A 13,383-nucleotide genomic window follows, 5' to 3' on the forward strand; every position below is an offset into this window, starting at 1 on the left:
AAAAAAAAATTTAGTTACTTAATCATTTTAGTTTAGGACTGAACCAGTTGGGGATTCCTAACCAAAAAGGCAAACAAGACCTCCCAGATTCCGAGATTGTAAAGCAATAAAAGATATGAATGTGTGCAGCTATTAAAGATACTGGATGAATCATGACCTCAAATTTGACCATGTTGTCTCTTGAAAATTCAATAATCACTTAAACAGTAGGCTTTTAGGCATCGTGACAGCATTATATCAGATCAGATATTAAATGTAGCTGACTATTTTTACCGCAGAGAAAGAAAAAATAATGTCACCATGTTTAAACACAATAAATTCATGCTTCATTGGAGAAAGTACTGCACTGTATTCTCAGAGATGGTAATACACAGCAGCAGCTGTCACAAGGACATGAAATAAGAACAAATAGTGTATATAAGAAGCTTGTCTTAATAGAGTGCTATACATGAACGAAGTGTAAATTAAGTACCACCAACCCCATTTAGCTATTCTTTGTGAAACCAAGAGTCACCGGAAATTGGAATGAGAAAGTCAACAGCAACTGCTTGTGGAAGCATCAGATTCCGGTGGCTTCTGCTTAAATATGTTATTTTTCACACCTGTCGAACCCTCGGCCAAAAGACTTGGTGTCTCCAAGATCTGCATCGTTGTCATCATCAGATTATTCAATTAACTTTCAATAACTTGTACAATTGAGAAACTAAAAGGTACATGAGATAAATCAAGCACCAACTTGTGTTGAATTGCTGATCTTCTTTTCTTTTTCCCTTTCTTTTAAGAGCATACCGTTCTTACTTCTCAAAGAGAAGGTCAGAAGTATATTGAAGGGAATATGATAGGTGAAATATAATAAACCTCCGTTTGTTATTGTTCACAAATTTCTAGTACTTGGAAAGTTCGTCTCTGTTTAGATATCCATTTTCTATGTCAAATTTATCCAGCCCTCAGTAACCAATAGCTCACATCAGGCATTCAGATATTTTGCCGAAGTCTGCAGATCTGGCCAGTTAGCAGTCCATAATATCCAGATTTAAGCAGGAATGTATTAGATCAATCAACCTTCTATAAAAACAGGACCTTATCCTCATTGACCCTGAAAGGTTCTTAGTTCAATCAGTTCAAAGCCTACATTGGACCAGCCAGTGGCATTCTAGTTCATGCCTCTAATTCACATCTAAGTTGCCAAAGAAAAAATTAAATCATTTGAAATAGAAATAGTTAATGAACTTATTTTGCTGATTTTGTTTATCTTATATTAGAAAAAATAGAAGAACATGGCTTTGCAATACTTCATGAGAGAAGAGAAGCATCTCACTTTTTCCCCTTCTTACATGTTGTACCAAAAACTGGGGCTGGCTACTCCAGTTGAATCAAAACTGTTACTTTCAAAAAGGGTAGTACTCTCAGAGTTCAACATCACCAGAAATGTAACTTGCAATGTTGTATAGTACCTGTGCCTCATATGCTGGCACATCAAACTCTAAAACAGAGGCATCCAGGTGAGCCTAGTGGTGAGTAAGCAGCCTTGCTTTTCTAAAAGGATATAGCATGAATACAGCATATTCTTCTGGTCTGTCCATAATTCATGATATGGAAATATTCTTTTACTATGATTTGAAATCTGCCACTTAGAAGTGCCGTTTAGTGTTAGGATGAGGCAACATGTAATCTTAGTCTAAGGCATGGCAATAGCCACTATAGAAATGGGGGTAAGACAATAAATATCTTTTTACCCTAGAAAGACCTTGCATTGGCAGATGCCATTTGTTCAGACACCTTTCTTGTCTGGAACTTCTAAGGTATAACTAGCAACAACATGGTATGCGGCAATGCTGCAAATAATGAAAATAGAACAAAGAGAGAAAAAACTATATGAGTTATGGCCTCTTATTACGTCAAAACAAGAATTTAGACTGAGCATACCTTTAAGACGAGTTCCTCAAAGCATTGCTCAACATTGACTCTTGTTTTTGCGCTACATTCTAGAAACAAGCACCCGTATTCCCTGGCAAAGTCAATGCCCTCCTTCTTTGTCACAACTCTCTCACTTTCCTGTGGAGTCAGATTCTTTTAGTCAGTGATGCCAGTAACAGGGTGCAGAAAACTATCCATATCTACTAAAAAAAGATAGTTCCCCGTGACAGCAACAAATACAAGGATCATCTATTATAATCAGAATTGAGTTATAGAAACTAGGACCAAAAGTAATGCAGGCTAACATTAATGTGCAGCATTACCTTGTCAACTTTGTTTCCAACCAGCATTTTTATGCAATCTTGATTAGTTGAATAAAGGTCAATTTCCTTGGCCCAGACATCAGAAAGATCGGTGAATGTGTCCCTTCGAGTAACATCGTAAACTGACATAGATCATCAACTATAGATCAGGGGACATTTTAATTATATCATCCAAGTTAAGGTAATGTTGGTGGAATTCTACGGAACCACAGCAACAGAGAAATGTACCCATAATACAAGATTCGTAATGCCAAGAAAGTTGAAAGAAAAGCTTAAGATTACAAGATTATAAGATAATTCGTAATGCAAATAACATGCAAAAGATTATAAGATAACTCATAATACAAAATACAAATCAATCAAGTAAAACTAAAACAGTTAGTGGATTACTGTCATTTTGACCATCCAAAATCAGCTTCAAAACATTGCTTGCGATACATCCTGTTCTCCATTTTTAATGTGATTATCAACGTTCACCTACCATCTTTTCTCCACTACCATCTATATTAACCTAACATTAGAACATGTGTTTACCGAGTTGTTCAAGGCTATTCATCAGTGAGAACTGTCCCCCAAATATATATGCAATTCAACAAGAATTACCCACCGAAACAACTCGATAACTGAAAATATATACCCACAACAACATATATTACAATTTCTTTTATAATGTTTCAATAATATAATGATGCATATCTTCCCATCAAACCTGTCAACTACATTGCCAATCATTTCTGAGGACATTAATGACGTGAAGAGATACTATTCGGTCAGTCCTCACATTTGGAGGTTACCTTATTCTAACTTAACGCAACAAGGACCAGATTATGCAAATTGTACTTGAAGTCACGTTCTTACCTATTGAGAACCAATGTTTAAGTCTTTCAGATATTAGAGCTCGCACAACAAAATGAAAGCTTATGAGAAGCGCTGCACTTCAGAAAAGAAGATGTATGTGGGGCTGGGATAAAACTTCAATGTCAACTAGAAAATTTGCAGTACAAAATACCTCGAAGAAATATTTTACTACTTTGAGCAACCTGCGTGTGAAATGTTATGTGCAAAGTAAATGCTAATAGGGGAACAAGCATTCCAAAAAGATGGAAGATGAAAGCATCACAGTCAAATTATTACAGGGTGAAACAGGTAAGAAGTATCACATACCCATGATGACCCCTTGTGCTCCTCTGTAATATGAGCTTGTCAAAGTTCTAAACCTCTCTTGACCAGCTGCAGTGTAGAAATCTTGTGTTATCAGCAATTTGCATGAACTAAGTACAGTAACTAATTTTAAATTGTTATGTGGCAATTCGTTAGGTATGATGTAATGCAATTTCATCTCCATTAGTTAGGCTATTGAGAAATAAAATAATTCAAATCTCTTTGATAAAAAAACAAATATTCTTGGAGATCAGAAAAGAAGCGAAGGCATTTCTTAGGATATCACTTTCCTTTGCAGTTCTGATGGAGTTGTGGTTAGGGAAATGAAGTTGCTGATGAAGTTGCGATTAACTTTTGGATTATTTTAATTTCACCAAGTATTTGGTTTCCTCACTCCTCAGTTGATACTTGATTCATAGATTCAAAGGTTATCCTGGATCATCCAGCACACACTTCATAATTCCTGTGATACTATGCATACTTTGTACGTATAAATGCAGGTGTAAATGGAAGACTGTTATTTTGAGAAGAATATGAAAACTGAAAGTCTGCTTTTATTTTATTTCCATCTAATAAGAAACTTCTGTCTTTTTCATTTGAAAAACCAAATACCAACTTAACTATCCAAACTTTTAGACTTTTAATTCTACAAGAAAAAGAAATGCATTCTCAGGAGAATTTGTAAAATTATTGAAGGTTTGCAACTTCATCTAAAAGTCATGTCTCATCCATATAAAACCATGACTTGAGGCTGCAACATAGAAAGTAACCTGTGATGCCTTCCAATTAGACATCAATTCTCTATTTTAAAGTAAATTTGGAAAAAAAAAAGAGAAGCTTTCAATGTGAGTTTGTGGTTCTTCCTGCAATGAATCTAAAGAAATGGTAGATGTCCTTTTTCTTTCTAAATCTCATCTCAGCTAAGAAATCACACTGCTTGATGCACATACTCATTGGAAGAAACAAGATTAAATCTCTCATGACATGACAGCCGAACAATTACCTGTATCCCAGATTGCAAGCTTCAATTTCTTTCCGTTAATGTTAACCATCTTTATTTTGAAGTCGACACCTGAATCAAGTAAAGGGAATTACTAATAAAGGCACCAAAGTGTCAATAATAATACCATGCAGCACTTGAATTAACTAGCATCCTATTCGAATGTATCCCAACAAAACAGCTCTGCTCAAGCCTAAAACTTCTAACTTAGCATTGCAGAAAAAATTCATTTCTCACAACTAAAAATCAATAAAAGCTATTAATCGATCGCCAAATTCTTCTGTATTCCTACTTAGAACTGCAGAAAGTTACCAATTTCTTTTCCTAAACGTCTTTCTCAATCCAATTATAACGTTTAAATAGATCTGAATGCGCACCAATCGTAGGAGAGAGGTCGTCGAAGGAGTCCGACGTGAATCTAAGAAGGAGACTACTCTTCCCAACGCCCGAATCCCCAATCAGCAGCAACTTGAACAAGTAATCGAACTCCGGTTGGCTCGATGACGACGAAGCCATTGATTACGGTCCAAAGTCCTAAAAGACTTCAAAAAGAACACATTTTTAACGAAAAGAGAGCAAGAACATTGTCGTAAAGGAGGCAAAAACCAAGATCTACGTAAACGCCGATAGTTAGAAAACCTAGACGGATCTCGTCGTACCCTCGTAGATGGGATCGGGGAAGAAGGAAGGTGAGATCTAGGGTTTCGAATTGGTCAGTGAGAGCGGTGGCGGAAAAGATAAAAGCAGGAGAATCGCGGGTCGGGGAAGAAAGCTACAGCCTACAGGGACAAAATTATTTTTACAAATGCATGGTCTCTTTATATATATATATATATATATATATATATATATATGCTTAAATATAAAGAGATTTTTTACATAATTGTCACCAAATTTTTTTAAAATATCATAATTATTCGATACATTTTAAAAATATTATAATATTTTTAAATTTAAAATGATAGTTAAATCTAATTAACCATAACTAAATACAACTTAGATTAAAAAAAAAACTATTTTTCCCTTCCAGAAATTATTCAAAATAATTTAAAAATCATCTAATATTCTATCAAATAACATAGTACAAGGAAATACTCAAATAAATACATCTTGTCTTATGCGAGATAAAAATTACTGATAAATATTTTATTAAAAATTAACTATAATCATAGTTTTGAGAGAGGCAAAAGATTTTATTGACAATTATGTAAAAATCCCAAATATAAAATCCATGGCTCTTTTGCCTCAAAGCCTCTCATTAAATACAAGGTCTTGACCTTTAGTCCCTTTTTAAGATACATATCAATTAAGCGTCTTTCTTCTCTTTTTTGTGAACAAAACAAGTAGATGATATGTTATTATTTTTATTAAGAGGAAATAGGAGAGGTATCAATACTAAAACTAAGGCTTTTGATGCACATCTTTGATCTTGCAACTTAGAGCTCCTATTGAATTCATACTTTTTTTTTCGGTTTTGCTTTGGATTCTTTCTTTTCTTTTATCGAAGAATATGCCATGCACCGATAAATTTCAATATGTTTTATTTTTCAGATACAATCTTTTCCTAACTTTAAGAATTTATTACTCGAGTAAAGTAACAGTCGTTACTTATTAATTGAAACATGGGATTGTCAAGCCAAGTGAGGTCACACACATCGACCTATCATTAGTTAGTTTGCCTGCAAAACCTACTCAAGGATCTCAAGATTAAGCAGCTCAAGCTCAGGATGATCTTTCTCAGATTGCAAATAAATGAGTTAAGGTTGATCAGACTTGGCTTAATCATGCTAGAAGAAGTTACATCTCTAATCACTGCCTTGAGATGACCTAAGTCCATCAAATGTTTGAATGGCAATGTCCATAGGTGGATTCTATCATGCTAATGCAGCATTTCTGCATTACAAAACATATATATGCTCTACTTTCTCATAACATTTTCACCTCTTTTGTCAAGGATTAAAATGCCACAAGATGAACCATGTTTACATCTCAGATGAACCTTTTCTCACTACCCTAAACAAAGTATAGATATAGAATGGTTATGATTGAGACAACTATTTCTGATGTCAAAAGTAGTAAGTGTTAAGTGAACAGATAAATACAAACAATGGGAAAAGAATAACTGAAAAAAAGTTGAGATCAGCTTTAGGAAGGACTTCACTTAATAGTATGCGTTACACATACGGTTCAGCATCGAGAAAATCGTGAACTCCAGTGCTGTACTATTCGGACGACGCATTTAGTCCCACATCGAGAAAATTATAAACTCTCTTTTGATGCTTAATCTATAAATATAGCGCAAACGTATTTCGTCAACAATATGGTTCTCACACCAAGCCAATTGTTTGTTAGAAGGTAATTTGAATCTTCTAATAGTAAGTGCTCTCTCGCTCTCTCTCCCTTCCTATTCAGATATTGTAGGATTTATTCATTTCTTTATGGTTTAAGAATTACATTTCTATAAAAAATAAATTTACTTTTCTTTCGTAGCTAGCTATTCTTTTCGAGAAATTCTTCCACAGAATGTTTAAGTGACCATTTCTGCCAATAGATAAACTCGAAGTGAGGATACTTCTTGTTCAAGTACTTATTGTCTTACACCTACTCTTTCTTTAGATATCAGGGATTCCAATTTGCATTTTTCTAATTTCATCGCTCATCGAAAGGTAGAATTGATATGATCAAGAAAAACCAAGATTTTGGGAGATGTATTCTTAATGGAGCCTCTGATGCATCTAATGCAACAGAAAAGAACATTCTATCTTTGTTCCAAACTAAATATTCTATTACACTTAACAAAATTATTTTCTTTTCTAAGAACCATATAAATCTCTTTATGCGAAGAGTCCTTGTATAAGAAGATGCCTTTTACTTCAACAAATTTAAGCAGGTATAAGAAAGATGCACTAGCACACATTTAGATAGGTGTACATTTCAAGATGATCTGAAGGAAATTGGTGTTACTATAGATGATATGATAATATAAGGATTCCTTATGAATTTTGAGACTAGGTACATATAATAGCTGAGTAGTTAGATTGCATGAGCTAGTATCTCCATTGTGATTGCTGCATCCTTCATTGTCCTAAGGATCACAAGGAATCATCTCCAATAAAGAAACTTGCCATAGTTCACAGGATGATGTATTAATTGTGATCAGTATGACAATGAGGCATGCAGCGGTCGCGATGAACATGCTAGCTTTCGCTTCATATGATCTCATCATGTTATCTTCGAACATTTTCACTTATACTAAGTGATCTAAGTGTTGAAGGCATGAAGAGATTTCATGTTTGAAGCATTCAGCATATGTTCATTAGTTCTCTGTATCATGTGTACTGAAACCTTCTCTGTCAGTGTATTTGGCAGCTTACAGATTGGCTGACAGATCATCTGCAGAACTTAAAGTCATTACAAAATTCTTTAGCTGATATGGCATCCTATTACGTGCTGCCATATACCTTTACTATAGGAATTTCCTACAGCTTGTGGCTGCAAAGGATTTGGGGTCAACCATGCAAGCACTTAGCTTTAGGCAAAAGATGAGTCAATGGAAAGAATATAGTGATTGATCTATTCTTACAAACACTCTACAAACAAATTAAAATTGCAACTCATCCGTCCTTGATAGTTTTTGTCTCCGTTTCGCAATTGCTCTCTCTCACTCTCTCTCTCCCTTTTCAGATATATATATTGTAGGATTTATTCATTTCTATGTGATTTAAGAATTACATTTATACGAAAAAAAATTTTACCTTTTCTTCCTAGCTTGCTCTTCTTTTTGAGAAATTCTTTCCATAGAATATTAAAGTGACCATTTCCACCGATTGATAAACTCAAAGGGAAGATGCTTCTTGTTCAAGTACTTATTGCTACAAACCTACTCTCTATTTAGACATCAAGGATTCCGATCTGCATTTTTCTAATTTCATCGCTCATTGAAAGGTAGATCGACAAGACCAAGAAAAAACCAAGATTTTGTGTGATGATGTATCAATGGAGCTTCTGATGCATTGAAAAGAACATTCTTCCTTTGTTCCAAACTAAATACTCTAGTCCACTTAACAAAATTATTTTCTTTCCTAAGGACCATATAAATCTCTTTATGCAAAGAGTGCTTGTATAAGAAGATGCCTTTTACTTCAACAAATATAAGCAAGTGTGGTGTTACTATAGATGATATGATAATATAAGGATTCCTTGAGAATTTTATGACTAGGTACATATTATATAGCTGAGTAGTTAGATTGCATGAGCTAGTATCTCCATTGTGATTGCTGCATCCTTCATTGTCCTAAGGATCACAAGAAATCATCTCCAATAAAGAAACTTGCCATAGTTCACAGGATGATGTATTTACTGTGATCAGTATGACAATGAGGCATGCAGCGGTCGTGATGAACATGCTAGCTTTCGCTTCGTATGATCTCATCGTGCTATCTTCCAACATTTTCACTTATACTAAGTGATCTAAGTGCTGGAAGGCATGAAGAGATTTCATTTTTGAAGCATTCAGCATATGTTCATTAGTTCTCTGTATTACTGAAACCTTCTCTGTCAGTGTATTTGGCAGCTTGCAAATTGGCTGGCAGATCTTCTGCAGAAGTTAAAGTCATTACAAAAATCTTTAGCTGATATGGCAGCCTATTTATGTGCTACCATATACCTCGACTGTAGGAATTTCCTACAGCTTGTGGCTGCAGAGGATTTGGGGTCAACCATGCAAGCACTTGGCTTTAAATAAAATTTGACCTTTTCTTTTCTTTTTTTTCCTTTTAATTCTCTTGTATATCTAAACAAAGGGAAAAAGGAAAGTATTTTTTTCTCTTTTTTCAGTATGGTAAATATATTATATATTTGAGGGAAGGGGGGGGTGTAATATTTATTTCATTCCATTCCATAAGAACGTTGGAAGACGTGGTTGGAATGATAAATATTAATTAGAAGCCTCCACGCCCGTGAGACACGGCGGGAACTCCCGAGGCGTAAACCGAACTTAACGGATCACGCATTCCTCGCCCCGACACGGGCTAGCCCCGTTATACTCACCCGCAGGAGCAACCTAAATACCACAAAACCTACTCCAAATCACAAGGCAAACAACCGGAAGCCTACACGTGCTCCAACGAACAACTTAACCGCATTGGCTATAATTTCTGGTTCCAAAACTGTCTGAATTCTTCTCTGTCTCTCTCTCTCTCTCTCTCTCTCGAATGTTAGAATAGGGGATGGACGTTCCTGAGAAGCCATGGCTTCTAGCCAAGAAGACATGGCTAGGCCTCACAAGGCCTTCAAGTGCTGTACTACTCGTAGCCCTTACTCTTTTGGCCCTCTCGTGGCTCCGTTCCAACCTAGCGGTTTTAGATTCGGCCGACACGATCGGTACTGGACGAATGAACCCGCGAAGCTGCTCGGGCTTCTACTCGCCTGGCCGGCCGAGAAGGGTGGTCTCGTCCATTGAGGAATTCGGTGGGGTCGGAGACGGGACGACGTCGAACACTGCCGCGTTCCGCAAGGCCGTGGAGCACCTCGCGGCGTTCGGGGCTACCGGAGGGTCGCAGCTCAATGTTCCGGCCGGGCGGTGGCTCACCGGGAGCTTCAACCTCACCAGCAACTTCACCCTCTTCTTGGAGGAGGGTGCGACTATTCTTGGGTCACAGGTAAATTTGGCTCTATGTAACGCTCGTCTTTTATCTTCGCTTGTTTGATTCATAGCTAGGTTTCTATTCATTTTTTTGTTATGGTACTCCAGTATGTTACAAAAATAGATTCTAAATACATGGGGCTAAACTGAGGTACTATAACGACAAATTTAGGAGTTGAAGTTTATCTTGTATTATAAGAGAACTTATTCAAATATTCAATGTGGACAGTAGATCTAAATATAATTAGTAGCTTAATATTATCCTGGGATTGACTTGACCAGTACTAAAGTAATTAGAGATGCTCGAGTAATTGGGCATCATGATTAAGACAACAAATTGTAATTAATGTGATTAATTGTTTTTAAATAGGATCCAAAAGAGTGGCCTCTAATAGAGCCATTACCTTCATATGGACGTGGGAGAGAGAGGCCAGGATCACGCCACATTAGTCTCATCCATGGAGATGGCCTCACTGATGTTATCATCACTGGTATGCCTACTTAATTCCTTATAATCAAATGATCAATGTTGAATTAGTTCATCTACTTCCAGCTACCAATGGAAGCAAGCGTAATTAATTATCCCTTTAAGAAATGCTACTTGTATTTGATCGGAAGATATACATATAATATTATGCTTATCCCTAGAAGTTAGAATCCAGGAGTAGATAAGCTATTGAGGTTGCCAATTGCCTCAAGTCTCTTCTCTCTTTTCTGAGAAGTTAAAGCCACTAAATTCCAAGACGGCATTCCATATTAAGTGCTCGATTCTGTTTAAATTTGGTAGTACGTTGTTTTCAGGTTCCAGAAGTCCACTTCTGATGGATATTTCTCAAAGGGATAGTGTCCACCTAAAACTTTTTGGATCACAGAGAAGATTACAGCCTAAATGTTGAAATATTAGAAATAAATCTCTCTCTTTATGTTGTTTAGAAAGTGAGCTAGCTCTCACTTGGTTATAAAAATAAAATAAATTTCAAGCCACACCCTAGATTAGGTTCTTTACTTAACAAGCGACTAATACGATGAATTAAAAAGTAGAATATTTCGTCTATTTCAAATAATATCACTCCTTTAGCACGATCTTTGAGATTAAACAACAAGACGTAGTTGAGTGTTTGGATGCAATTTTAATATTTTGCTGGGTTGATTTAGTTCAGTGATTAAGTTATTGGATGATTTAATTGTTTGCAGGAAATAATGGGAGCATAGATGGGCAAGGGAGGATGTGGTGGGAGCTTTGGTGGAATAGAACTCTCACACACACAAGAGGTCACCTTCTTGAGCTAATGAATTCAAACAACATCTTGATCTTTAATCTTACGTTCCTGAACTCCCCATTTTGGACAATCCATCCAGTCTATTGCAGGTTACTGTTCTTTGTTGCTCTTCCTCTCTTGCCTTCTTATGTGATTTTATTCTATCTTTCTTGTCTAAACTTATGGGAGGCCTTATTCTTTTCAGCAATGTAGTGATAAAAAATGTAACAATACTTGCTCCTCTTCACTCTCCGAATACTGATGGAATTGACCCAGGTTTGTGCTCTCATTTAATTTAGACTTTATTCAGTTGGTTACATTTTTTTTTTTCCTACTTGAAACAGATTCTTTAATAGAACAAATAATAGTCTTGGTTAAGTTTAACCTAATATATACTCCCGAAATTGCTCAATTTTTCTCTCTCAACTCTATATCTTCCTCATATAATAGTCTGAATGATTGGCTGGAACGAGTTGGGCTTTTATTAGCATTTGGTTGTAAGACTCCAAGCTAGGCATATTATATATCTATTATTGCCTGATCAATTCAAACTAGAGTCATTCAGTTGACCTGGTAGGTATGATTAAGTAACAGTCTGTCACCTAAATTAATGGCAAATTATTATTTGATTTGAGATTTTGAAAACTACAAGATTCTTGAACATATGACCATTTGTATTCTAGTGTTAAAGACGGTCAAGAATTTGCTGAAGAACTAATTACCTCTGTACCTTCTGAATTGCTTCAAGACTAGTACTCATATGTCCTAATTGTAAAATTGAAACAAATGAACAGATTCAAGCTCACAAGTGTGCATAGAGGACTGTTACATTGAGAGCGGTGACGATTTGGTTGCGGTGAAGAGTGGCTGGGATCAGTATGGGATTGCGGTTGCTCATCCTAGCACAAATATAATCATCAGAAGGGTGTCTGGCACAACACCCACATGCTCAGGGATTGGTTTTGGAAGTGAAATGTCTGGTGGCATATCTAATGTCCTAGTGGAAGGCCTACATGTTTGGAATTCAGCATCTGCAGTCAGACTAAAGACTGATAGAGGAAGAGGAGGATATATTACAAACATCACTATTACAAATGTAACTATTGATAAGGTTAAGATCCCTATAAGATTCAGTCGTGGCTCAAACGATCACCCCGATATGAGTTATGATCCAAAGGCTCTTCCCAGAATCAGTGGTGTCCATATCAGCAATGTCGTCGGTGTATATGTAGACCGTGCGCCGGCTTTAGAAGGGATCAAGGGTGCAGTCTATGAGAAGATATGCATAAGAAATATTACCTTCAGAGGATTAAGTCATCAGGCCAAATGGCACTGTGAGTTTGTTGCAGGAGAGGCGTTTGATGTCTTCCCAGTGCCATGCCAACAGCTTAGGAGCAATGGATCTTCATCTTGGTGCAGACATTCTTGAGACTTAATTCAATTAGTCCAGATGAAGTATATGAAGTTAAGATGTCAAAAAACTTAGCTTGAGATAGGTTTTCTTTTGTATTCTTTAATTTAATTTATGAGATTTTATACTAATATTACTGTCATGTAAAGAGAAATTTCAATAGAAAAGGAGACAAAATTCTTTTATCCTTTGCAGTTGGCATTTATAAGAACAAGGCTAGAATAAAGTCTTCTTGGATAAGGGTTTGGACTGGTTCAAAATCCTTATCCATCCAAATAAAGAGAGAGAGAGAGAGAGAGAGAGAGAGAGAGAGTCAATTATTTTCCTCTGTCCATCTTTTTCCAACTCATTTTGATCTTTCCAACACTCTAGAACAGTAATACTTTCTTCATTTTACACACAACTTTCAGCAGAACAAATCTGTTCACATATTGTGAAAGAGAACCATTAACAGAGCTATACACAGAAGTCTCTAAAGAAAAAACTCCCAAGTCAAACAATGCCAACTTCATCTATAACTCTATGCATCTATATACTGCAACTTCACCTGAAATAAGATACCACTTACCATATTCTAATGATGTTTCTAATGGCCTAAGTTTGTTCATTGATGTAGACTAAACTTAGGTATCAATTAACTTTCAAATGGATGCACACTTAATATGGTC

General features: G+C 36.0%; 2 protein-coding genes across 3 annotated transcripts; one reads left to right on the forward strand and one right to left on the reverse strand.

Moving 5' to 3' along the window:
• Positions 1-303: 303 nt before the first annotated feature.
• Positions 304-5,200, reverse strand: LOC140768294 (ras-related protein RABC1-like). 2 transcript variants are annotated; one of them, XM_073108534.1, is made up of 7 exons: positions 5,061-5,200; positions 4,779-4,935; positions 4,405-4,473; positions 3,405-3,470; positions 2,241-2,362; positions 1,927-2,055; positions 304-642 (listed from the first exon to the last, which is right to left on the reverse strand). In XM_073108534.1, the coding sequence occupies exons 2-7, from the start codon at positions 4,915-4,917 to the stop codon at positions 535-537; spliced, it is 633 nt and encodes a 210-aa protein (XP_072964635.1). In that variant the 5' UTR covers positions 4,918-4,935; positions 5,061-5,200; the 3' UTR covers positions 304-534. The 2 variants fall into 2 exon arrangements, with proteins under 2 accessions (XP_072964635.1, XP_072964634.1); XM_073108533.1 differs by having other exon boundaries at positions 4,779-4,943.
• A 4,191-nt stretch (positions 5,201-9,391) lies between these two features.
• On the forward strand, positions 9,392-12,900 carry LOC140768587 (probable polygalacturonase). The gene is made up of 5 exons (XM_073108917.1): positions 9,392-10,061; positions 10,416-10,536; positions 11,240-11,414; positions 11,510-11,580; positions 12,099-12,900. The coding sequence occupies exons 1-5, from the start codon at positions 9,630-9,632 to the stop codon at positions 12,731-12,733; spliced, it is 1,434 nt and encodes a 477-aa protein (XP_072965018.1). The 5' UTR covers positions 9,392-9,629; the 3' UTR covers positions 12,734-12,900.
• Positions 12,901-13,383: the final 483 nt, after the last annotated feature.

This window comes from Typha angustifolia, chromosome 10 (assembly GCF_048772165.1).
Source record: "Typha angustifolia cultivar Huaian chromosome 10, ASM4877216v1, whole genome shotgun sequence".
Lineage (NCBI taxonomy): Eukaryota > Viridiplantae > Streptophyta > Magnoliopsida > Poales > Typhaceae > Typha > Typha angustifolia.